At 46.1% G+C, this 22,319-nt stretch overlaps 3 protein-coding genes across 3 annotated transcripts; all 3 read right to left on the reverse strand.

Moving 5' to 3' along the window:
- Positions 1-2,814: 2,814 nt before the first annotated feature.
- Positions 2,815-3,768, reverse strand: LOC128947494 (taste receptor type 2 member 9-like). Its single transcript, XM_054291765.1, has one exon. The coding sequence runs from the start codon at positions 3,766-3,768 to the stop codon at positions 2,815-2,817; it is 954 nt and encodes a 317-aa protein (XP_054147740.1).
- An 8,889-nt stretch (positions 3,769-12,657) lies between these two features.
- LOC128947498 (taste receptor type 2 member 7-like) lies at positions 12,658-13,611 on the reverse strand. Its single transcript, XM_054291770.1, has one exon. It carries the CDS (start codon positions 13,609-13,611, stop codon positions 12,658-12,660), a length of 954 nt encoding a protein of 317 aa, XP_054147745.1.
- A 7,334-nt stretch (positions 13,612-20,945) lies between these two features.
- On the reverse strand, positions 20,946-21,899 carry LOC128947473 (taste receptor type 2 member 9-like). Its single transcript, XM_054291742.1, has one exon. It carries the CDS (start codon positions 21,897-21,899, stop codon positions 20,946-20,948), a length of 954 nt encoding a protein of 317 aa, XP_054147717.1.
- Positions 21,900-22,319: the final 420 nt, after the last annotated feature.

Consider the following 22,319-nt stretch of genomic DNA (forward strand, 5'->3'; position numbering starts at 1 on the left):
GCATCTCTCAGTTCAGACACAGGGAGGAAGCTTTTTGCAGGTGAGATGAGAAATGCACACCTGGCTCTGGGTGTCAGGTAAAATGACCCTCTGAGCGTGAGCTGGTAAAAGAAATGACCAGTTCAGGTTCTGCTCTATTCATGCTGGTGTCAAGGAAAGTTTCCTGTCTCACCACCCAGGAGGCCTCTGACAGTCACGCCCCAGCACCAGAGACTGTCACTGCAGGCACCAAAGCCCCTTCACCGTGGGCAGCTGCCCCACTCCACTCCCTACACACACTATGCTCACAGCCAGACCAGGTTTCCTCTCCAGCTTGGCACTGGCTTTCCCATAGCGGAGGCTCAGGCCTCTGGATCTTTCAAGCACTTTAGTCATGGCACAGTAGCACAGAGGCAGCTCAAGCTGGGTGCCTCTGAGGAGGTAAGCCAAACTATTGGATCCCTGGGATTTTGTGTCCTTCCTGTCTGTGCACATGATGACTGGGGTGTCTTGAGTGTCCAGTCAGCTGGCTGGTGCCACAGGTCCCTGTGCCCTTTGCAGTGCAAGGCCTGGCACCATGCTTGGGACTCCCAGCACTTCCCCACAGCCTGCAGCTCCCTCCCATTGCAGCTGCTCCCTGAGCGGTCTGTACTGATTGTGTTCCTCCCCACTGGAACTATTTCACATTTCACTCTCATGGGGAGCTGTCCTTGGGCAGCTCTCAGAGCCCCACTCAGTCCTTCCATGACTCTCAGTCTGGAATAGGACAGGGGTGGCAAATAAGGTGGAACTGTTCATGAGTCAAGACAAAGACAGGGGAATAACTCCGCAGTTATTCTCACAGACAAAACAGACTTGAGACAGGGAAAATCAGTTTAATTTATTGCCTATTGGAAACAGAGTAGGATGATGTAGAACATGCACAAAACTAGAATATTTGATCTTCACCACCCAATAATCTCAGACTCGATTTAATTCATTCAGACATTCTCTAGCACCTCCTCTCCTCAGGAGCATAGGAGGACAGGGAATGTAGTTGGCAGTTCATAAAACGTCTCCTTCATTTTTCTCCTGCTCCAGCATGGCTCCCTCTCATGGCCTGCAGTCCTTCAGGACTTCTCTTTTACCAGAGGAGCCACAGTGGTTGCTGATGAGATGGGCGATGTCTGGTTTTGGGACCATTGGAGTGCCTGGAATTGGCTTTTCCCAGCATGGGACAGCCTTGACCTCACCTGGTTGAGACCCCACAGGCCCCCAGCTGCAGCTCCTGGCCCAGGCACCCTGTACATCTGCCTGTGGGTCACTGTGAGATGAAGCTGTGGCTTCATTCCACACTGCACCTTGCACAAAACCCACCTTCCTGGGGCTGTAAGTGAGCCAGAGTGCAGTGGGAAAAGCCAAGCTCATCTCCAGGTGAGAGCAGGCCAGGAGAGCAGTCCCACAGAGCAGGCAATCCTGTCCTTGCAGGCAGTGGGGCACAGAGGACACGCAGGGCTGCAGTGGGCAGGGGGCTCTGCAGCCCCTGAGCTCCCCGGGGCCGTTCCTGCCTCGCTCTTTGTGGCTCAGTGACCACCTCTGGGGAGTGACAGGGCTCAGCGTGTTCACACTCAGCTATCAGCCACTGCCAGGCACTCATACAGCCCATAATATGTGCCACAGCACAGGGCCATGCAGAAGGAAAGCTAAACCAAAATAGAGAGAAACCTCTTCATTGCAGCCATTTCATTCTGTGAATACCAAAACATTTGTGGCTGCTTGGCAGCATTGTTATTGCATTTTTTACATCCAGTTTTTTTTCCAGTCTTGCACATTTTTCTGTTCCATATAGAGTGTAGAAATTTGGCACAAAATAAAGCCCTTGCTGGTCCTCAGTGATCAAACGGCATAGGTGCATCTGAGTTGCATTTCTGATTCTGGCAAATTCAACATGTAAGTCCTGTCATGTTCAATAAGAACTTTCAGAGTCATAGAATCACAACTCATGCATTTTATTGTAGAAATACAAATTGGGAATTGCCACTAGAAATGTACTCACTGGACTAGCTCTAAATATATTTAGGAAAAAAGAAGCAAATGAGGAAGAATAGTTCGTAATTCATTATGCTCAACTTCACCATCAGGTGAGCCTATGAACAGAATTTCACCAGGATTCAATCTGACACAGTCAAAAGAGCAAATCTTAACCAAGGGGTGTTCCCTGCTTTGGGGAGGATAGCAAAGCAGTCCTGCTGTCCTGTCTGCAGAGTGGGGTCATATTCCCATCCTCTGCCAGGCAGGATTTGAAATGCCAAATGGATCCTTTTGGGAGAAATGCAGGTGAGGCTGCAGTCAAAATACCTCCTTGCTGCCATGGTGAATGTGGGGGGGCAGCCAGCTGCTGTGGAGATGAGGGATAGCCAGGGTTGGGATTGCAAAGGCTGTGAGTCTTGGGCAGGGGCTGAACACTCAATTAGCATCACTCCCTCTCCCACTGGGCCCAGGCAGAGGGAAAGGGGCTCTGCCTGATGATCCATCACCCCACCAGCAGACTCTCATGTCCACATTAATCCCTTGACCACACAATGGCATAGGCATTATTGCTACCATCAGGGCTAAATTACTTTGTTAAAAAATACATGTCTCAAACATTTAGCTAAATCTACATACGAGAATAATGTATTTAACTCACAATATTTTAGCTCAAAAGATACAAATTAAGTTTTCTTAACTTGGGTGTTGAAGCATGAACATCTGTATCATCTACACTGCCTGTAGTGTTGCATCAGAAATTAAATTACTTCTTTTCTACAGTAAAAGATGAACATTTTGCATGGGCTCTAGCTATTATCACAGTTCCTACTTGATGAAAAACTCACACTTCACACAGGAGAGAGTCTTCAGCATTGTTTTTTCCAGCTTGGGATTGCTGAAAATTAGAAGAAGGGAATGAACACCTGGAAAAGCACACAGATATATGGATATAAGAAGTGTCATGGTAGTTTCATCCTTCATGGTATAAATTATTGTCAAGATCAAACATACAAAATTGATGCTGTACATTACTAAGAAGGAGAGGACAGATTTCATGGCTCTGATGTGGGCAACCATGCTGAGGTCCTTCATGGAGCTTGTCTGCATGGTGCGCTTGTGTCTCCAGAGAGAAAAGAGAAGGAAAACAGCAGAAAAGATGACTGCCAGGAATGAGGCAGCATATCCAAAGCCAGTGAGAAAAAAAGAGGAGAAAAAATGTTTATCCATTTTGATTCTTGCTTCCCAAAAGTTTTCTTGGCAGGTGAAAGTGAGGTTGCTACTCTGCGCAGTTTCCATGTGATCATAGACAACAATGCCCATAGCCAAGGCTACAGTCTCTGAGCCCAACAAGAGCCAGGGCACCATCCTGTCAACTTTTACTTTCAGGTGGATGAAAAAGCTGTTCCTGAAATTGGCAATTTTTATGCAGTAGAAACCACAAAGACAGGCTGAGACCCACAAGTTGGAATAACTAGAAAAGGTTTGAAAAATTGCAAGTAGTTGAACTATAGTGTGAGCATAAAGATAGTTGGGATAAATTTTTGAAAGGAAGTGGGATACCCATGAGAAGCACAAGTAGGAAATCCTGGAGCATCCCAGCAGCAGCAAGATCTTCTCATTAGAGTTCAGGGTTTTCTTTTTGACCCAGGCAATGCAAAGCACACAAACGATGAAAGCATTTATCCACATGCCAGCAAATGCCTCCAGGGTGATGATGGCCACAGCTGTGGCTCCATATGCAGTGACATTGGATTGCTCTGGAGGTTGAGAAGCTTCCATGGTGCGAACTGGGGAGCTGAACTGTGCTGGCCAAGGGGGCTGTGGCAGCAGAGCCTGAGGCAGGTCAGTGGCTGCTCTTGGTGGAGTGTCAGGGATGGCAAGAGGAGCTTTATGGAGCTGCTGCTGCTGCTGCTGCTGGGGGGGATTTTGGTGCGGCTGCTGTGGGCACAGGGCAGGTGCAGGGATGTAAATGTGCTGGGTATCCCCTTACCCGGGGCCACTCTTGACTATTTGAATGTTGCATTGTGGGGGCTGTGCCGGGTGTCACAAAGAGCGGAGATGTTTTTCTGCGATGGGGAGTGTTGTGATGTTTTTGCTTTTTCCTGTTTGATCAGTGTCAGGCTTCAGGATCTGGGTTCTTCTGTCCCTTTTTCACCAATGTTGATCTCTCAGAGTGGGGTTTGCACTGAGCAAAGCACATCCAGGGCAGTGAGATGAGTAATTAACTCATGGAATCATATTCTGAAAAACATTCATGTTGTTCTACTCTACCCTTTGTGTCTTTTCTCTTCCTACTAGTCTGACCTCAGTACAGGCCAAGGGAATCTGTAGATATTTTCTACGTAAAGTAGTTCAGGGCATAATCTTTGCTGCCATCTGATTTTAGACACTATTTTAAGTTTTGAATTATACAGGACTAAAAATAAATAGTAAATTCCTTTTTAAATCAAATGTATCTGTCCTGTTTTACTGGCCCTGAGCTCCAAGTTGACAACATTTCAGATTACATTATAACACACAATAAAATTTTCCAGTGGTACCTGAACAATGCCCTGAATGTCCAAAAGCCTGCTTCTTTGTCTCAGCATTATCAGTTTATCTAATGAAATATTATCTTTATGTGACCTTTGCCAAAATTACTCCAGTCAGGGAATTTCGCTAACCATCTTCTGCTCTTTCGTTCACAAAGATATGTTTATATATGCTTCTATTTTTAATGTACACTTATTATTTTTTTCTATCTAGAGTTACAAGTATTTATAATACTTTTAAAGCAGAGCAACTGCTTTCGTTTTTCTCTGCTGTGTATTTCAGATCTGAAAGCTGGATTTGTGAACCTGTAGGTATTTGACAAGTTGAGTCTTGTGTTGATTTCAAGCCCTGCAAAAGTAAATAGACACCTAAAATTTAGGAAGCTTCATGGGTATTTTTTGTATAAATATGTGCTTGGTGCCAGTTTGATATGACAGTTTTTCCAGCTCAAGAGACATTTGTTTTTGTAGGACATACATTGCAGTACATTTCTTTGTCTGAGTTTCTCTGTGTTACAGTGGAGTTAAAACCAATGGAAGCAGATTAAGAAAAGGTATTATCTGCATTTAGTGACACCAGGTAGTGCCTGTGTCTAGGAATCCAGGGTGGATCTGCCCTTGGGTGTGGGAATACTGATGCACAGCAATTTTGGGCACTTCATACAATGTGGAGTAAGAGACCAAAAGGCACCTGCCGTACTTCCCAGAGTGGAAGAGCAGCAGCTTTTCCCATCACCAAGTTTTTCCCAGAACTGCAGCCAATGGAATAATGTGCCTCCACTGCCCTCCAGAGAGGACAAAATGCAACTGGTGCTGGAGTCCCTCTGCTGTGGAGACAGGCTGAGAGCTGGGGCTGTTCAGCCTGGAGAAGAGAGAGCTCCAGGGAGACCTTAGAGCCTAGAACAGTGCCTAAAAGGCATCCTAGAGACCCCCTATATATATATCTAGGAAAGCAAACATATGTTCTCAGAATAACTTATCTTTAGACACCTGCTTTAGGTTCTTGAGTTATTTGAAAGTTAAGGGTACTAAAAACCAAGTGTTTCTCAGACAGCTCTGCATTTGCTTCACTTTTTTTGCTTCCTTTCTCACATCCACTGCCTAACATGTAGAAATATTGTCTTTGTCCTGTGTTTTGACTCTCTTTGCTTGCCCGTGAAAACAGCCTTGACATGCTGTATCTTGAGACATGCTTATTTTGCTAGCAGTATGTCCTGTTCAGCTTAGGTGTCAGAAACAATCCTTCCTAAAGGAAAGTGTTAAAGAACATTCATTTATGTTAGGTGAAGGATTAGTGCTCTGGGGCCCTTCTTCTCTAAACAGGAAAAGATCTCTGTACTTTTTCCTCTGCAATGTTGTCTCTTATGAATAGATTCCTACTTTGATTTGTTTAGAGAAAAGTATGTTGCTGAGCTTAAAGGGCTGACTACTTTCTAGGACAGGCCCATTTCCTACTCAAAACCAACTTACTCAAGCTCTCTGCCTTGTGCTGTGGGTAGGGGTGTCATGGCACAAGCCCTTTTCTACCTGAATGCTGAACATAGCAGTGAACATCCTCACATCCATGACTTGTAATTTCAGATGTGAAATGGAGGAGCAGGATTCCATGCCTAAGCTAAAGGCACTCCAGGGATTTTGGTGCCGCTGCTGTGGGCACAGGGCAGGTGCAGGGATGTAAATGTGCTGGGTATCCCCTTACCCGGGGCCAGTGTCATTCTTGACTATTTGAATGTTGGTTTGGGGGGGCTGTGCTGGGTGACACAAACAGCAGAGATGTTTTTCTGCAGTGGAAAGGGTTGTGATTTTGATACTGATCCCTGTTTGATCAGTGTCAGGCTTCAGGATATGGGTTCTTCTGTCCCTATTTTGACTATGATCATCATGCAGAGCCCTGGCTGTGCTCAGCAGGTCAGGGCACTCAGTGTCCTTTTCAGTCTGAGAGTCTGGGTGCTGCAACGTTCACCCCAGATTCTGGAGAAGTGGAGTTTGTTTTGATGCTTCACAGGCATTGAAATCCATGTTGGTTTTTCCAATGGCATTGCCTTAAGTGTAAACTGATGAGCCCCAGAGTGGGCCAGGTGATGGGAGCAAGAAATCAAAGCTGGATTTCTTTACAAGTTTAATTTGGGGCATATGATGTAAAAGGGTAAAAATCGAGACAAGTCCCTTTGCCATCATTCCCATCTCATCTGCTTGGGAAAGTGAAGGCTTTCAAAGATGGCTCCATGCTGAGTTTCCCCCACACTGCAGTGCCCTAAAGCTTCCAAATTAATTTAGACCCTGGAAGCTGTGAGGTTTTTCCCAGGCAAGTTGTGTTAAGCTCTGCAGGGCATGGACTGACCGTGCACTTTTGGTTAGCACAGGACCTGTCCCATTTGGCCTTGCACATTTCCTTTGGAAATAACATTTCCTTTTGGGAAGGGAAACGGAATCTTGCCAACCCGAAAAGAAAAGCTTACAAACACTCCAGAAAGGAGATATGATCAAATGAAATGCAACTGAAAAAAACCCCAAAAACCCTGAAAATTGGGAGATTTAGTGTCTTCAAAAAATGGTCTGTGAGGAAGTCAACTGCAGTGCAAAGGACCAAAACATGCCAAAACTAAGCTCATGGATGTTGCAAAAGCTGGGGAAAAAGTCAAGGAGGAAGACACAACTTGGAGGGGAAGATATGAGGGACATGGCATGGATACTGAAAACCAAAAAAACTATCAAAAATCAATCTTTGCAACAGTGAAAGCCATCAAAAGGCCTGGCTTGCCCTTCAGTGCAGGGACATGGACCAAAGCTTTCTAAAATTGATTCATAAAGCTCCCAGGAAGAGAAAAGGACTTACAAATACTCTGAAATGGATGCATGATGCAAAAAAATGCAATTGATGGAAAATCAAAAAGAAAATTAGGAGTTTTAGTGACTACAAGAAAGTGGTCTGGGAGAAAATGAGGTGCAGTGCAAAGGACCAAAACATGTCAAAACTAACCTCTCAGATGTTGCAAAAGCAGGTGAAAAAATCAATGAGGTAGGGATTTTTTTTATCATATTTCAGAAGTTTCAGAATTTCTTGGTGCATTCTCATGGGCAACTCCTCACAGCACTGACTCCTTCCTCACAGCACAGCCAACAAAAAACAGATCTCTTATCAACCACCTAACCCACTCTTCTATAGCACTCATCCTTACTAGTCACAGCTGCTGCCTATCGAGGGCAGGCCTGTTCCTAAGCTTTGGTAGTTAGTACAGCTGCAACTCCTCAGGGGCAAGATTACCTTCTGCAGCACTATCTTCATTTTCTTACATTCTATCCCCCCCACAATTCCCCCTTTCCTTTTAATTACAAAGTTGTAGCATCTCTAGAAAGATATGTTTGAGTAAATTTTTATTATAAAGTATTCATATATCTCACTTAGGACTAACAGTGTACAGATGTTCAGGCAACATGCCACAGTAAGATCATACCTTTCTAAGTTCTGATTTAGTTTTGCTTTTCACAGCCCAAACATCACCCTAAGGCTTTTCATAGATTAATGTTGTGCTTACTGTGTTTTGCAGGGCCCTTTGCAAAAGATAGTAAACCCAGTACAATCATCTTCTGTGCAATTTCCATTTATCTTTGGAATGTGTCTGTGCGCTGATCTCAATTCATTACCCAAACTTACATTACGTACCATCAGAAACCCGTACACATACACTTCTAGAATATAGACAATATCAATAGCTGTACAACCTTATAAGACAACCCACAAGAATAAGTTAAAGGCTATATATTAGGGTAGTAACAAATCAACAGTTACCTCATTTCAGCAATAGCTATACAACTGGAACAACATCAATCCAATACCTGTCGTGTACTTATGCTTACAGAATATAAACTTTTACACTTATGCCTAATCAAAGATCAAGAGTTGTAATTCACACACTAAATGCATGTGTTTTACCAGCAAAAACATACACCATATTGAATGGTAGAGCTACTCTGTCCCCAGCTTCCACTGCTGCTTTAATAATTTGCTTCTTCCTTTTAGTTTTTTGTTGTATAAGTTGGTTACTGTAAGCCTCTCAGTTTTCCATGTAGATAAAACAATCTGTTCTTCACTTGATATATTATTTCCCATTGTGTCCCCAGCGGCTCACTGTACCCCAGATGTCAGAATCTGCCAGGTCAGGACCAGGCAGCATCCCCTGCTGCTCTCAGTGCTACGCAGGGCTCCATCTCTGGCTGCGCCTCTCCCTACAGCCCAATCCCGAATCACATTGAGTTACTGCGGAAATGGCCACTATACAGTTTTAGAGAGCTTCTCTTACATGTTGTCTGTGCAGCTCTGACTCTGCCTCTCAGAGCTCCATTTTGCTTTTGTTCCAGTGCTCATGTAGCAGTGACTTAGCAAACCTCCCCCTGTACTCCTCAGGGGCCATGCCATTGCTGAGGCACTGGCTGCTGCTGTGGCCATGCCATTTGCCACTCCTGTGTCCTGCTGCACACACTCTGCCATTCAGAGGGAACCCAGCACCGCCCTGGGTCCCCTCTGGACTGCAGCCATACCTTGGAAGGGGGTGTGGGTCTCACTCCAACACACAAAATAAGTAAAGTGTGTAGTGTCCGCTCCTCATATCCAGCACTCTTCTTCTTAGGGGTGGTATTTCATACATTGTCCAGACTTCTAGGCTCCCAGGTCTGCTTGGCTATGACTCATCTAGGTTTTTAGGCTCTTTGTCTGCTTAGCTCCAAGGCTCCTGGTCTGCCTAGCTCCACCATCTTAGTGCTCTTAGGTCTGCAGTCATTTTCCTAAAACCCCTCAAGATGATGTCACTTAATATTTAATTCCTTTTTTCACAACCACCATGGGATAATGTCGTTACAGTTCTCTCTGCAGTCCTCTACCCGAATCACCACAGGATCACCAACTATTTTTATATTACTGCAGAAGTTCCATACTTTCTAGGCTAATTCTCATGGGCAGCTCCCCACAGCATAGATTCTTTCTCCCTCACAGAACAGCCAACAAAAAACAGATCCCCTCACAATCAGCTAAGCCACTCTGTTATAGCACTCATCCTTGCTAGTCGCAGCTGCAGCCTGAGCAGGCCTGTTAAGGGCAGGCCTGTTCCTAATCTTTGGTAGTTAGTGCAGCTGCAAATCCTCTGGGGTGAGATTACCTTCTGCACTATCTTTATTTTCTAACATTCTATCCCCCCACATGACACAACTTTGAGGGGAAGATATGAGGGACATGGCATGGATACTTGAAAAAAAAAAAATCTTCATCAAACTGACAGCCATCAAAAGGCATCAGATGCCATTGGATGCAGGGTTGTGGAGCAAAGCTTGCCCAATTGATCCCCCTTGAAATAGCAAGATTTCGTTTCCCTTCTTAAAATGAAATAACATTTCAGGACCACAGTAACCCAGGAGATTTCATCTGATGCTATGGTGGAAGCAAGAAAAATGAAACCCCAAGCAAGAGCTCTATGGCTACAGGAAATGAGCCCCCAGCATTTTCTCTCTTCCAAATGATGACAGCCATGTTTTCTGTGGGATAGAACAGCCAGCAGGATGTTACATGAATATTCATATCACATGCTCCTAATTGCATTCATTGGCCACCATACAGACTTGAAATGTGACCCAGAGCAGTTTTCCATACTGCTCCAGCACTGGGCTGCCATTCCAATTGAGTTCAGACACCTCTCATGTGTCAGCTTCTCCAGGCTGGGCACATCCTGCATCTGTGCCCATGGGCTGTGCAGGGTGGCTGTGCTGATGGACACCCTGTCCCCTGCACTGCCAGCTGAGTGGGGCTGGTGCACAGGAGCGGGATTCTGTGCTGGCTGTCACATTCTCAGGGGTTTCATGGGGAGGGAAGAATGGATCTGCAGTGTTGTTTTCTGGGACTGTGTGTGGTGTTTTTTGTGGTAACATGTGCAATGTGCTGGGTTTTGCCTGCTGAGTCTTGTGGGATGTGAGGTTGGGAGGGATGGATGTTGCACTGGATGTAGGGAATTAGATCGACCCTCCAGGGTTTTCCTGTGAAACTAGACAGGATTATCAGATAAAATGATGAAGTGCGTGAGCAGCAGCCACAGGGGAAGAGGGGTTTTGTGGCTGTTTCTGTCCTTTCAAGGCCTTTTCCCGGTGAGATGTGTCCAGCAGAGATGCTTACAATCTGCCTCTGGACCTGAGCTGCTGATAGAAGTGACCAATTCAGGTTCTGTTTTGTATTTCCTGGCACTATTTCATGTTTCACCTGCTGTGATGGGTCGCTCTCAGGGAGCAGCCAGAACTCCACTGAGCTCTTCCTTCTCTCTCACCCACAGGAAGGGCAGGGATGAAAAACACGGTGGGAACACTCAGGGTTCGTAATAACAGCAGGGAGATCACTCACCAGTTACTGTCAGGGACACAATGCATTTGATATCAGGAAAATGAATTTCATTCATTTAAATATAAAAAATAGAGCAAGATAATGAGGAAGAAATGGAAAACTTGATCACACTCCCTCCATACCCCTATCATCTGAGGCTCAGCCTCCCTCCTTCATCCCCAGCTCCTCCCTAACAGCAGCACAGGGGCAAGTCAAATAGGGGCTGCAGTCAGCTCTTCACAAGTTGTCTTCTCCACTCCTGACTCCTCAAGGTGTTTCCCCAATTGAGAGCAAAGCCTGTTGTCTGGATGTTTCACTGAGCCAGAGTGCAGTGGGAAAAGCCAAGCTCATCTCCAGGTGAGAGCAGGCCAGGAGAGCAGTCCCACAGAGCAGGCAATCCTGTCCTTGCAGGCAGTGGAGCACAGAGGACACGCAGGGCTGCAGTGGGCAGGGGGCTCTGCAGCCCCTGAGCTCCCCGGGGCCGTTCCTGCCTCGCTCTTTGTGGCTCAGTGACCACCTCTGGGGAGTGACAGGGCTCAGCGTGTTCACACTCAGCTATCAGCCACTGCCAGGCACTCATACAGCCCATAATATGTGCCACAGCACAGGGCCACAGCAGAAGGAAAGCTAAACCAAAATAGAGAGAAATCTCTTCATTGCAGCCATTTCATTCTGTGAATACCAAAACATTTGTGGCAGGTTTGCAGTGTTGTTATTCCATTTTTTGCATCCAATTAGTGTTCCAGTCTTGCACATTTTTCTCTTCCATTTAGAGTGTAGACATTTAGCAGAAAATAAAGCCCTTGCTGGTCCTCAGTGATCAAAAGGCATGAGTGCATCTTAGTTGAATTTCTGATTCTGGCATATTTAACATGTAAGTCCTGTCATGTTCAATAAGAACTTTCAGAGTCACAGAATCACAACTCATGCATTTTATTGTAGAAATACAAATTGGGAATTGCCACTAGGAAATACACTCTAAACTAGCTCTAAATATATTAAGGAAAAGAGAAGCAAATAAGAAAGAGCAATGGGTAATTCTTAAGCTCAACTTAACCACCACGTAGGCCTATGAACAGAATTTCACCAGGGTACAATCTGACACAATCAAAAGAGCAAATCTTAACCAAGGGGTGTTCCCTGCTTTGGGGAGGATAGCAAAGCAATCCTGTTGTCCTGTCTGCAGAGTGGGGTCATATTCCCATCCTCTGCCAGGGAGGATTTGAAATGCCAAATGGATCCTTTTGGGAGAAATGCAGGTGAGGCTGCAGTCAAAATACCTCCTTGCTGCCATGGTGAATGGGGGTGGGCAGCCAGCTGCTGTGGAGATGAGGGATAGCCAGGGTTGGGATTGCAAAGGCTGTGAGTCTTGGGCAGGGGCTGAACACTCAATTAGCATCACTCCCTCTTCCACTGGGCCCAGGCAGAGGGAAAGGGGCTCTGCCTGATGATCCATCACCTCACCAGCAGACTCTCATGCCCACATTAATCCCTTGACCACACAATGGCATAGGCAACATTCCTACCATCAGGGATAAATGACTATGTTGATATAAAAATATTTTTCAAAGATTTAGCTAAATCTACATATGATAATAACATATTTAGCTCACAATAATTTAGCTCAAAAGATACAAATAAGTTTTAATAATTTGCATGTTGAAGAGTGAACACCTGTATCATCTACACTGCCTGAAGACCTGCATCAGAAATTAAATTACTTGTTTTCTCCTATAACAGATCAACGATTTGAATGGACTCCAGCTAATATTAAAAATGCTATTTGATAAAACCCTCACACTTCACACAGGAGAGAGTCTTCAGCAGTGCCTTTTCATGCTTGGGATTGCTGAAAATCAGAATAAGTGAATGAACACCTGGAAAAGAAAACAGATGCATGTGTATAAGGAGTTTCATTATACATTCTTTCTTTGTGGCATAAATTATTGTCAAGAGCAAACATACAAAGTTGATGCTGTGCATCACTAAGAAGGAGAGGACAGATTTCATGGCTCTGATGTGGGCAACCATGCTGAGGTCCTTCATGGAGCTTGTCTGCATCGTGCGCTTGTGTCTCCAGAGAGAAAAGAGAAGGAAAACAGCAGAAGAGATGGCCACCAGGAATGAGGCAGCAAACAGAAGGCCAGCAAGAAAATGAGAAGAGAAAAGATGTTTATTCTTTCTGATAGTTACTTCCCAAAAATTTCCTTTACTGGTGGAAGTGATGCTGTTCATCTGCAGAGATTCACTGAGGACATATGTAAAGATACTAATAGCCAAGGCTAAAATCTCTGAGCCCAACAAGAGCCAGGGCACCATCCTGTCCACTTTTACTTTCAGGTGGATGAAAAAGCTGTTCCTGAAATTGGCAATTTTTATGCAGTAGAAACCACAAAGACAGGCTGAGACCCACAAGTTGGAATAATTAAAAAAGGTTGCCAAAGATCTAATTAGTTGACGTGTGATTGGAACATGAAGGATATGGGGATAAATCATTGAAAGGAAGCGATATATCCATGTGAAGCACAAATACCAAATCCTGGAGCATCCCAGCAGCAGCAAGATCTTCTCATTAGGGTTCAGGGTTTTCTTTTGGACCCAGGCAGTGCAAAGCACACAAATGATGAACGCATTGATGCACATGCCCACAAACACCTCCAGGGTGATGATGGCCACAGTTGTGGCCCCGTATGAAGTGACATTGGATTGCTGTGGAAAGGGAGAAGCTTCCATGGTGTGAGCCGGGGAGCAGAGCTGTGCTGGCCAAGGGGGCTGTGGCAGCAGAGCCTGAGGCAGGTCAGTGGCTGCTCTTGGTGGAGTGTCAGGGATGGCAACAGGAGCTTTATAGAGCTGCTGCTGCTGCTGCTGGGGGGGCATTTTGGTGCCACTGCTGTGGGCACAGGGCAGGTGCAAGGATGTAAATGTGCTGGGTATCCCCTTACCCGGGGCCACTCTTGACTATTTGAATGTTGGTTTGGGGGGGGCTGTGCTTGGTGTCAAAAAGAGCGGAGATGTTTTTCTGCGGTGGAGAGTGTTTTGATTTTGATACTGATCCCTGTTTGATCAGTGTCAGGCTTCAGGATCTGGGTTCTTCTGCCCCTATTTTGCCTATAAAGATCATGCAGAGCCCTGGCTGTGCTCAGCATGTCAGGGGACTTGTTGTTCTTTTCAGTCTGAGAGTCTGGATGCTGGTACATTGAGTCCAGAAGTTGTAATACTGGAGTTTATTTTGGTGTTTCACAGGCATTGAAATCCATGTTTGTTTTTCCAATGGCATTGCCTTAAGTGTAAGTAAAGGACCCTATATTGGGGCAGTTGATGGGAGCCGAGAAAATAAATGGGGTAATTTTTACAAATGTATTTTGGAGTGTGTGGAGGGAAAGGGGAAAAAACTGGGACGATTCCTTGTGCCAGGGTTCCCATCTCATCTGCTTGGGAAAGTGAAGGCTTTCAAAGATGGCACCATGCTGACTTTCCCCCACACTGCAGTGCCCTAAAACTTCCAAATGAATTTAGACCCTGAAAGCTGTGAGGTTTTTCCCCGGAAAACTGTGTTAAGCTCTGTGGGACATGGACTGCCTGTGCCTTTTGGGGTAATGCAGGACCTGTCCCATTTGGACTTGCACATCAGGACCACAGCAACCAAGGAGATCTCATCTGATGCTGTGGTGGAGGCAGGAAAAATGAAACCCCAAGCAAGAGCTCTGTGGCTACAGGAAATGAACCCCCAGCATTTTCTCTCTTCCAAATGATGACAGCCATGTTTTCTGTGGGATAGAACAGCCAGCAGGATGTTACATGAATATTCATATCACATGCTCCTAATTGCATTCATTGGCCACCATACAGACTTGGAAAGTGACCCAGAGCAGTTTTCCATACTGTGCCAGCACTGGGCAGCCATTTCCATAGAGTTCTCACACCTGTCATGTGTCAGCTTCTCCAGGCTGGGCACATCCTGCATCTGTCCCCATGGGCTGTGCAGGGTGGATGTGCTGATGGACACCCTGTCCCCTGCAGTGCCAGCTGAGTGGGGCTGGTGCACAGGAGCGGGATTCTGTGCTGGCTGTCACATTCTCAGGGGTTTCATGGGGATGGTAGAATTGATCTGCAGCGTGGTTCGCTGGAGCTCTGGTGTTTTGTGTGGTAAATGTGCAAGGTGCTGGATTTTGCCTGCTGAGTCTTGTGGCATGTGAGGTTGTGAGGGGTTGATGTTGCACTGGATATAGGGAATTAGATGGATCTTCCAGGGCTTTTTTGTGCAATCAACTGTGGCTTTCAGGTTAAAGCATGAAGTGCATGTGCAGCAGTAGCAGGGGAAGTAGGGATGTGTGACTGTTTCTGTCCTTTCAAGGCCTTTCACAGGAGAGATTTGTCCAGCACAACTACTTACAATCTGTCTCTGGACCTGAGCTGCTGGTACAAGTGACCAAATCAGGTTCTGTTTTGTATTTGCTGGCACTATTTCATGTTTCACTTACTGTGATGTGTTGCGCTCAGGGAGCAGCCAGAACTCCATTGAGTGTGGAGGAATGGCTATATGACAAAGGCCACGTCAGCTCTGGATAGCTGACCAAGAATTGGGAAAGTACCAGACCCAGCTAATCTGAATCCCTGAGGGCTGCAAGGACACTGTGTCCTTGAGCATAGCTGTGGTGCGATAACAAGGTGCTGTAGTTGAGAGAGAGACATGAGAAAAAGAAGATGTAAGTCGTAAGAAGTGAGGAAGTAAGAGAGGAGCTGATATCTATAGTATAAGCAATTGAATACTTGGCTTACAGATTATGTATGAGCTTATTACTTATTGTGCATAAATATCTTATGCTCCCATCAATAAATGAAGCTTGCTGATCACGCATATTGAACGTCCAAGTTCTCCCTCACCGCGACATAATGGTGCCGTGAACAGGGACTCTAATAAGGGGCTTGGACCTGCAAGCCACGGTCTGTGCAGTATCTGTGTCGGTCCCGATGCAGCACAGGAACTGATAGAGTGGGCTCCGCGCCCCGAGCGATCCCAGTGAGGGGTCTCAGCCGACTAGGCGCCGGCGACGTCTTGCAAGGTCTGCAACAGCGCTGACGACTAGATTAGAAGGTATGGAGGGGCAAGTGGTGTATGATCTTTTTACATGCGTTTTAGAAAAGCAGGGATTACAGGGTATCGACCTGGGAAAAGATCTCCTGGGATTGCTTGCATTTGGGGTTGCAAAAGGGTGATTTGTAGATCCCAACCAGTTCTTTGAGGATTTAGAGTGGCGTAGGTTTGGGGATAAGTTATGGGAAGCTGTGCTAGATGATCGCAAGACTGCAAAAAAGTTGTCTAAATCTTGGCGGATAGTCTCTAATGCACTAAAACAACACCAGGCAGAGCAGAAGGCTGCTCAGGCAGCCTCCGCTTGACTGGGAATGCCTATTACTTGTGAGAATAGCAGGGCCTTTATGTCTACGTCCTCTTATCCCCTGCCCCCAGCAACTAACACAGTGTATTTGCCAGCGGGGACAGCCTCGGCAGCAACCGCCCGAGCCGCTCCTTCTGCGCCTCTGCTGGCAGTGGGGGATTGGCCCCATGCTCCGGCTGGAGGGTACGGCGGGGAAGGAACACAAGAAATGCTTGACCCAGAGGCGATGTGAATTGCTAGTGAAAGACGTAAGGCATGGCGAAAAAAACAGGAAAGGTGATAGCCGCAGGCAATCCAGCAGCTGCTGATGCCTTACTTGAGGTAGCTTGTCCGGTGGTTTACGCCCCAAATCCTGCTGGAGGCTTGCAAGCAACGATTACTGCCTTAGATTAGAGGTGGCTAGCACAGCTCCGTGCCACTGTAAGTGAGTGTGGTATACAAGGAGGACCCACTTGCCAGATGTTGAATTATTTGTGGGGAGGAAACATACTGTTGCCATCGGATATTAAAAGCCTCATGAGGCTAGTGCTTACCCAGCATCAACAATTGTTGTTTAATGCTCACTGGCAGGCTGCGTGCCAAGAGTCTGTAGCTACCCTGAGACAGCCAAGAGATCCATTAAATGGAGTTACTGTAGAGGAGCTTATGGGGCTAGGGGCATACCTAAGGACAGAGGCGCAAGCACTAATCGGGCCCAAGAAGCTGAGGGAGGCTATGAGGTTAGCCTGGGTAGGGCTAGATAGGGTGAAATCCCCAGGAGGTATTCCCTCATATATGGGAATTAAACAAGGAAGAGAAGAGAATTTGGGTTGTTTATTGAGAAAGTGGCAAATGCTATCCAGACAGCAGGGGTCCCTGAATATATGCATAGAGCACTACTAAAGCAATGTGCCCTACAAAATTGCAATCCTACCACTTGGAGTATACTTGTCACACTCCCTGGTACCTGGACTGTTGAGGAGGCTTTGGAATTAATGGCTCAGGTACCGGTGGGGCCGCAGGCTATGTTAGTGGAAGCAGTGAGAGAACTGGGAAGTAGTTTAAGGGAACAGGCACAGGCAATGCAGAGTCAGGTGTTGGCGGCCCTTGCCCCCTTGCAAACGTCAGTAAATTGGCCACAAGGAAAAGGACTATCACGACTCCGATGGTTCCGCTGTGGAATTGCTGGCCATATGCAACGGGATTGTACAATGAGAGCTGTGTGGTGCTGGCACTGCAAGTCCAACACACACAATGAGTCAGCCTGCCGGCGCGTCTCGGGAAATGGGAAGCCCAGCGGGAGGGGTCGCCCCAGTCCGACACAAATGGCGGCCCAGAACCCGAGCGCCTTCCCAGCACAAGCGCCTCCTCCCTCCGCCCCGCAACAAGAGGGAGCCTCGGTTTGGACCTGGCAACCTCAGTAGACTGTATCTTAATAGACTGCCAGCCGCAACGTATCCAAATGGGCGTCAAAGGGCCTGTTACAGCAGGCGGACAACCAGTGGGAGCTTTATTGATTGGACGCTCATCTGCCAGCATGTTGGGACTTACTATTGTTGTTACACTAATTGATGCCGATTATACAGGTGAAATACAAACAATGGTGCAAACGCTATTCCCGCCATTGTTCATTCCGGCCGGATCGCGAATTGCTCAATTGATCCCCTTGCCTCAATTAACCAGAAAAACTTTACCACTTGGCGAGCAGCAACGTGGTGAAGGTAGTTTTGCTTCCACAGGAACAATGGCATTCTTAACAGTGGACTTCAAGCATCGTCCTAAAAAACATATTGATGTCCAGTACAGGATCAACAATCACCCTGGTTGCACTCTTAGATACCGGCGCAGATGTCAGCATCACAGGGACGCAGAAATGGCCACCCCAGGGGCCACCCATGAAGCGAACTCTACATTCACAGGAGTTGGAGGACTCATGCTTGCATGGAAATCCCCTCTGCTGAAAATTATTATGGAGGGAAAGACTGTCACCTGTACAGTTTCTGTAATACTGCTCCCTGAGGGTGTCCACGCCTTGCTTGGCCACGATGTGTTGGCACAGTTGGAATGGTCCTTACCACAGATCTCCCTTTAAAGGGATGGCCATAGCAAGGACTTTCCTGATCCCACTCCGATGGAAAACAGAGGACCCGGTCTGGGTTGAGCAATGGCCTTTAAAAGGGGAAAGTCTCATTCAGGCACACAAGCTGGTAGAGGAGCAGTTTGACCAAGGACATCTATGGCTATCTGTTAGTCCTTGGAATACTCCTATTTTTGTCATCAAAAAGAAATCTGGCAAATATCAGCTCCTGCATGATCTACGTGCCGTCAATGATCAGATGCATAGTATGAGAGCCCTGAAGCCCGGACTGCCTAAACCTGCAATGCTCCCTGAAGGATGATATCTGCTGCATTTAATCAAACATTTCCTGTGCAAAAAGCAAACAGGGGAATTGTGAAGGAATGGCTACGTGACAAAGGCCACGTAGACATGCTCTGGATAGCTGACCAAGAATTGGGAAAGTACCAGACCCAGCTAATCTGAGTCCCTGAGGGCTGCAAGGACACTGTGTCCTTGAGCATAGCTGTGGTGCGATAACAAGGTGCTGTAGTTGAGAGAGAGACATGAGAAAAAGAAGATGTAAGTCGTAAGGAGTGAGGAAGTAAGAGAGGAGCTGATATCTATAGTATAAGCAATAGAATACTTGGCTTACAGAATATGTATGAGCTTATTACTTATTGTGCGTAACTATCTCTCATCAATAAACGAAGCTTGCTGAACACTCATATTAAGCATATGGGTTCACCCTCACCATGACAATTGAACTGTTCCTTCTCTCTCACCAACAGGAAGCACAGGGGTGAAAAAGAGGATGGAAAAACTCATGTTTCCATATAATGGCAGGGAGATCACTCACCAGTTACTGTCAGGGACACAATGCATTTGACATCAGGAAAATGAATTTCATTCATTTTAATATGGAAAATATAGCAGGATAAGGAGGAAGAAATGGAAAACTTTATTGCACTCCCTCCACACCCCTTTCATCTGAGGCTCAATTTCCCTCCTTCATCCCCACCTCCTCCCTAAAAGCAGCACAGGGGCAAGTCAAATAGTGGCTGCAGTCAGCTCTTCGCAAGTTGTCTTCTCCCCTCCTGACTCCTCAAGGTGTTTCCCTGACTGAGAGCAAAGCCTGTTGTCTGGGTGCTTCACTGAGCCAGAGTGCAGTGGGAAAAGCCAAGCTCATCTCCAGGTGAGAGCAGGCCAGGAGAGCAGTCCCACAGAGCAGGCAATCCTGTCCTTGCAGGCAGTGGAGCACAGAGGACACGCAGGGCTGCAGTGGGCAGGGGGCTCTGCAGCCCCTGAGCTCCCCGTGGCCGTTCCTGCCTCGCTCTTTGTGGCTCAGTGACCACCTCTGGGGAGTGACAGGGCTCAGCGTGTTCACACTCAGCTATCAGCCACTGCCAGGCACTCATACAGACCATAATATGTGCCACAGCACAGGGCCATGCAGAAAGAAAGGTAAACCAAAATAGAGAGAAATCTCTTCATTACAGGCATTTCATTCTGTCAATACCAAAACGTTTGTGGCAGGTTTGCAGTATTGTTATTCCAGTTTTTGCATCCAATTAGTGTTCCAGTCTTGCACATTTTTCTCTTCCATTAAAAGTGTGGAAATTTGAAAGGAAATAAAGCCCTTGCTGGTCCTCAGAGATGAAAAGGCCTCAGTTTAATTTCAGATTCTGGGAAATTCAACATGTAAGTCTTGTCATGTTCAATAAGAACTTTCAGAGTCACAGAATCACAACTCATGCATTTTATTGTAGAAATACAAATTGGGAATTGCCACTAGGAAATACACTCATTGCACTAACTCTAAATATATAAAGGAAAAGAGAAACAAATAAGGAAGAGCAATGGGTAATTTATTAAGCTTAATTTGACCACCATGTAGGCCTATGAAGACAATTTCACCAGGGTACAATCTGACACAGTTGAAAGAGCAAATCTTAACCAAGAGGTGTTCCCTGCTTGGGGGGGAAAGGAAAGAGGAAAGCAATCCTGTTGTCCTGTCTGCACAGTGGGGGTCATATTCCCATCCTCTGCCAGGCAGGATTTCGGATTGCCATAGCGATACTTTTGGGGGAAATGCAGGTGAGGCTGCAGTCAAAATACCTCCTTGCTGCCATGGTGAATGGTGGTTGGCAGCCAGCTGCTGTGGAGATGAGGGATAGCCAGGGTTGGGATTGCAAAGGCTGTGAGTCTTGGGCAGGGGCTGAACACTCAATTAGCATCACTCCCTCTTCCACTGGGCCCAGGCAGAGGGAAAGGGGCTCTGCCTGATGATCCATCACCCCACCAGCAGACTCTCATGCCCACATTAATCCCTTCACCACACAGGGGCTGAGGCATTATTCCTACCAACAGGGCTAAATTACTTTGTTAATATAAAAATAAATAAAATAAAATAAAAATAAATTTCAAAGATTTAGCTAAATCTAAATATGATAATAACATATTTAGCTGATAATAATTTTGCTCAAATGATAGAAATGACGTTTTAATAATTTACATGTTGAAGAGTGAACATCAGTATCATCTACACTGCCTGGAGAGTTGCATCAGAAATTCAATTACTTGTTTTTTACACTTTTCAAGATTTGCATGCACTCCAACTGTTATCACACCTCCTACTTCATGAAAAACTCTAACTTCACACAGGAGAGCATCTTCAGCAGTGCCTTTTCCAGCTTGGGATTACAGAAAATCAGAATAAGTGAATGAACACCTGGAAAAGCACAAAGGTACATGTATAAAAGGAGTTTCATGATATTTTCTTTCTTCGTGGCATAAATTATTGTCAAGACCAAACATACAAAGTTGATGCTGTACATCACTAAGAAGGAGAGGACAGATTTCATGGCTCTGATGTGGGCATCCAGGCTGAGGTCCTTCATGGAGCTTGTCTGCATGGTGCGCTTGTGTCTCCAGAGAGAAAAGAGAAGGAAAACAGCAGAAAAGATGACCACCAGGAATGAGGCAGCAAATACAAAACCAGACAGTAAAAAAGTAGAGAAAAGATGTTTATCCTTTCTGATAGTTACTTCCCAAAAATTTCCTTGACTGGTGGAAGTGATGTTGTTCCTCTGTAGAGTTTCAGAGAGGTCAGAGATAAAGATGCTCATAGCCAAGGCTACAGTCTCTGAGCCCAACAAGAGCCAGGGCACCATCCTGTCCACTTTTACTTTCAGGTGGATGAAAAAGCTGTTCCTGAAATTGGCAATTTTTATGCAGTAGAAACCACAAAGACAGGCTGAGACCCACAAGTTGGAATAATTAAAAAAGGTTGCCAAAGATCTAATTAGTTGACGTATGATTGGAACATGAAGGATATGTGGATAAATCATTGAAAGGAAGCGATATATCCATGTGAAGCACAAATACCAAATCCTGGAGCATCCCAGCAGCAGCAAGATCTTCTCATTAGAGTTCAGGGTTTTCTTTTGGACCCAGGCAATGCAAAGCCCACAAACAAGGAAGGCATTGATCCACATGCCCACAAAAACCTCCAGGGTAATGATGGCCACAGTTGTGCCTCTGTATGATGTAACATTGGATTGCTGTGGAAAGGGAGAAGCTTCCATGGTGTGAGCCGGGGAGCAGAGCTGTGCTGGCCAAGGGGGCTGTGGCAGCAGAGCCTGAGGCAGGTCAGTGGCTGCTCTTGGTGGAGTGTCAGGGATGGCAAGAGGAGCTTTATAGAGCTGCTGCTGCTGCTGCTGGGGGGGCATTTTGGTTCCGCTGCTGTGGGCACAGGGCAGGTGCAGGGATGTAAATGTGCTGGGTATCCCCTTACCCGGAGCCACTCTTGACTATTTGAATGTTGGTTTGGGGGGGCTGTTCTGGGTGTCACAAAGAGCAGAGATGTTTTTCTGTGGTGGAGAGTGTTTTGATTTTGATACTGATCCCTGTTTGATCAGTGTCAGGCTTCAGGATCTGGGTTCCTCTGTCCCCATTTTGCCTATGATCATCATGCAGAGCCCTGGCTGTGCTCAGCAGGTCAGGGC

Source organism: Melozone crissalis, unplaced genomic scaffold, assembly GCF_028551555.1.
Source record: "Melozone crissalis strain CALT ecotype California unplaced genomic scaffold, PUWL_Pcris_2 ptg000106l_1, whole genome shotgun sequence".
In the NCBI taxonomy this organism is placed as follows: Eukaryota; Metazoa; Chordata; class Aves; order Passeriformes; family Passerellidae; genus Melozone; species Melozone crissalis.